The sequence below is a fragment of the Sinocyclocheilus grahami genome, unplaced genomic scaffold (genome assembly GCF_001515645.1).
Source record: "Sinocyclocheilus grahami isolate Dianchi unplaced genomic scaffold, SAMN03320097.WGS_v1.1 scaffold17.1, whole genome shotgun sequence".
NCBI classification, from domain to species: domain Eukaryota; kingdom Metazoa; phylum Chordata; class Actinopteri; order Cypriniformes; family Cyprinidae; genus Sinocyclocheilus; species Sinocyclocheilus grahami.
In genome coordinates this window covers 586,551-589,734 of record NW_015505196.1, presented here as the reverse complement: position 1 = coordinate 589,734, position 3,184 = coordinate 586,551, and the positions used below count along the sequence as shown (strand labels likewise).

At 35.7% G+C, this 3,184-nt stretch overlaps 1 protein-coding gene across 1 annotated transcript; it reads right to left on the bottom strand.

The window, feature by feature from the left end:
• Positions 1-454: 454 nt before the first annotated feature.
• Positions 455-2,780, bottom strand: lsm6 (LSM6 homolog, U6 small nuclear RNA and mRNA degradation associated). Its single transcript, XM_016234383.1, has 4 exons — positions 2,681-2,780; positions 2,220-2,318; positions 840-953; positions 455-660 (listed from the first exon to the last, which is right to left on the bottom strand). The coding sequence occupies exons 2-4, from the start codon at positions 2,311-2,313 to the stop codon at positions 626-628; spliced, it is 243 nt and encodes an 80-aa protein (XP_016089869.1). The 5' UTR covers positions 2,314-2,318; positions 2,681-2,780; the 3' UTR covers positions 455-625.
• Positions 2,781-3,184: the final 404 nt, after the last annotated feature.

Below are 3,184 nucleotides of genomic sequence, written 5' to 3'. Positions count from 1 at the left end.
CCCACATGAAAATAAAACACTAGCGCATCCAGTCAGCTCATTTGGAACCTAAAGAGCGATCATATGTTTATCATTATTTTACCTTAGCCTAATAAAGTGTCACCATGCCAGGATCATTTGTAAATTTATTAGAGCCTCCTTATGTAGGCAGAAAGGTTAGAAAGGGGCAGACAACACCAGCACAAACAGATCAGGGTTCAATCAGGGTCTACCTATTGATTAATTTGAAAACAAAGAACATTATCATGCAATAGAGGGCTATAGTAGACTAAATTATGTGAAACAGCAGGTATATTTAAGCAGTGAATATGAAATATGTAGATAAAGGAGCCTTGAACAACCTCCAGACTTGAAAATGCTAATCAGCAATTCCTTATGACTGAATTATCACCATTGAAATATTCTTAGAAGCATCTGGGGAACAGATAAATCATGAAAACACACATGCAAAATCTATTGTTGGAAAAACAAATTTAATGCATCACTCTGCAGTACACCAAATTGTGTGTTACAAAACATGAAACAAACTTATCGAACATTATCGTCAGCTAACAAAGGATTATGAATATCGACAGTAAACGATTTACTTGTGTAATAACGTAATAAAGAAACTAGTAAAATGGCTTCACATCTTCCTCTTCTGGGTGCTGATGTATAACACTAGAGGACAAAGAAAACAAAATGAACTTTGGTATATGCAAAACATCTATAAAAAGTAAAAGGTTTGAGAACATGTTCACAGACAGATTATGAAACGACACACTGGGTCTGCTTAAGCTGAAAATACTAGGAAAACAACTCAGGAAAGAGCACACTTGAAAAACATAGATAACACATACCATTGTTTCCTCTGAGAAATGCATCTCCATACTTGTTCTTCAGCTGGCCATTGACATATTCCTCTGTCTGTTCCACGGCGATATTCATGTAGCCGTCAAGGCAAGCCAGGACTCCTAAAGGCAAAACACACATTAAACAATGTAACTTTAAATAGGTGTTTTTTTGCACCTGTTAGAAAACTTACAATTCTCGTCTTAGTGATATTTTATATTATACATAAAAATATTATATTATAGTACGTAATTCTGCGCCATGATATGGGGAAAGCAAATGGTCCACCCACAGTTTTGCACCAGCTTCAGATTAGAAAAGGTCTGAGCTGTGTTGATGCAGCTCAGGGAAATATTCCTTTCCATGGATGCCAGAGGTCATTTTGACTGAACGTGTTTTTAAATAAGTTAAATATTTTTGTCAGTGGATATATAGCAGCAACAGCGGGAGATTGAAAAACATTTAATTTTAGACTAGTCAAGTATGTGTCGATTACAGTTATATGCAGAATAGCACTCTTCGACAAAAACGTGGGCTGAGTCTACACTTTCTTTCAGTGGTTCTCAACTAAGAGGATGGATGTGATTTTATTTTATTTTTTTATCTTTAAAAATCATTTAATTTCCATCTTATATCTCTATGGGTATTTTTATACTGGATATACATTTTTTCTAATTATGCCAAACTATTTTAAAAAGGTAGAAATTACTTTTAAATTATACAAATGTAAGATTTTAAAACAAACTAAATACATTTTTAAAATAAATGTTTAAAAATCCTTATCCAGTAAATCACAAGCAACTGGAAAAATCATGGGGCTTTCGAATATTGTTATAGACCAGGGTTCCTCAAATCTTGCCCTGGAGGGCCAATGCACTGCAGAGTTTAGCTCCAACCCTGATCAAACTCACCTACCTGTGATTTTCTAATGATCCTGAAGACATTGATTAGCTTGCTCAGGTGTGTTTGATTAGGGTTAGAGCTAAACTCTGCAGGAAAGTGGATCTCGTGGGCCAGATTTGAGGATCCCTGTTATAGACAATGGATTGCCTTGGAGTCAAAAAGGTTGAGAACCACCGTACAAGAGATTTAAATGTGTAAAAAAAAAAATGTACGTTTGGTAAAGCTAGTAAAGGGAGGATTCAAACTGAAAGCCTCAGATCAAGAACAGGGTAGATCCACAGTCATATTTATGATATGACATGTTTACCAGATTTACATCCATACAGCGAAATTTTCTTATTTCCAAAATTCTGAATACGATCAAAGCCTCTGGGTTTTTTTATTTTATTCTTGCCTTCTTGTATGATGTCCCTGACCAACTTTAAACTAAATCTACAACCTTGGTTTATAAATCTCATTTAAGATGCTTCTACATTTAACGTTACCTCTGTAATCGACACCAGAGTTCAGCTTCACCACCACTGGTCTCCCAATGATCTGCTTCAGGAAATCACTTGGGGTCTGCTTCCGGAGACTCATTTTTACTGAAAATATAGAGAAATTGAAGATTATAAATCACTAACCTAACATGATCACAGATGTAAGGAAATGTGCCCAGGCTTTATTGTTAGCAAAAAAGAACTGTAACACAAGAGAAGAACGCCGTGAGATTAGTTTAGCATTCACCGGCTATACTAAACACGTTCTTTTTAATGAAACCGTCAATCTGTTTTAAACCGCTGTACATTTAGCATGAGCGGCTAGCTTAGCCTGTTAGCATTACAACCCAGTGTAGGACACAACACGCTCGTTATGCATGTCGTAGAGTACAGTAATGCAATTTATTTAACCCTCCGCTAACGCCAAATGTACTGGTTTATTTAAAGAACACAAAGAAGTCACTCACCTCTATCGTTTTGTAACGTTTGCCGCACGTTTCGACTGAGTGACTGTTGACCAATGAACTGAAGCGCTTATGGTGTTTACACCGCGCAGCCAATCAGATGCGTCGATAAAAACCCAGCGTACGGAAGCCGCAAAGATAATATTAACTCCTTTGAAAAATAATGCGGAGAGGAAAAGGAGCCAAAACGACAAAGGTAGTGAAGACAGAGAAGCTTCGCTTTTGTTTTAGTAGGAAATTAGACGGGTGCACTAATGATAGATAGATAGATAGATAGATAGATAGATAGATAGATAGATAGATAGATAGATAGATAGATAGATAGATAGATAGATAGATAGATTACGGTGGCAGTGAAGTGCAAAACAAATCACAATTCTGAAAACAAAATAACAAATTACAAACGCAAATGCAAGTCTAAAAAACTAAATAACAATTCAGAAAGCACAACAACAATTCAGAAAACATTATAACAAGTCAGAAAACACATCTATATAAAAAAAAAAA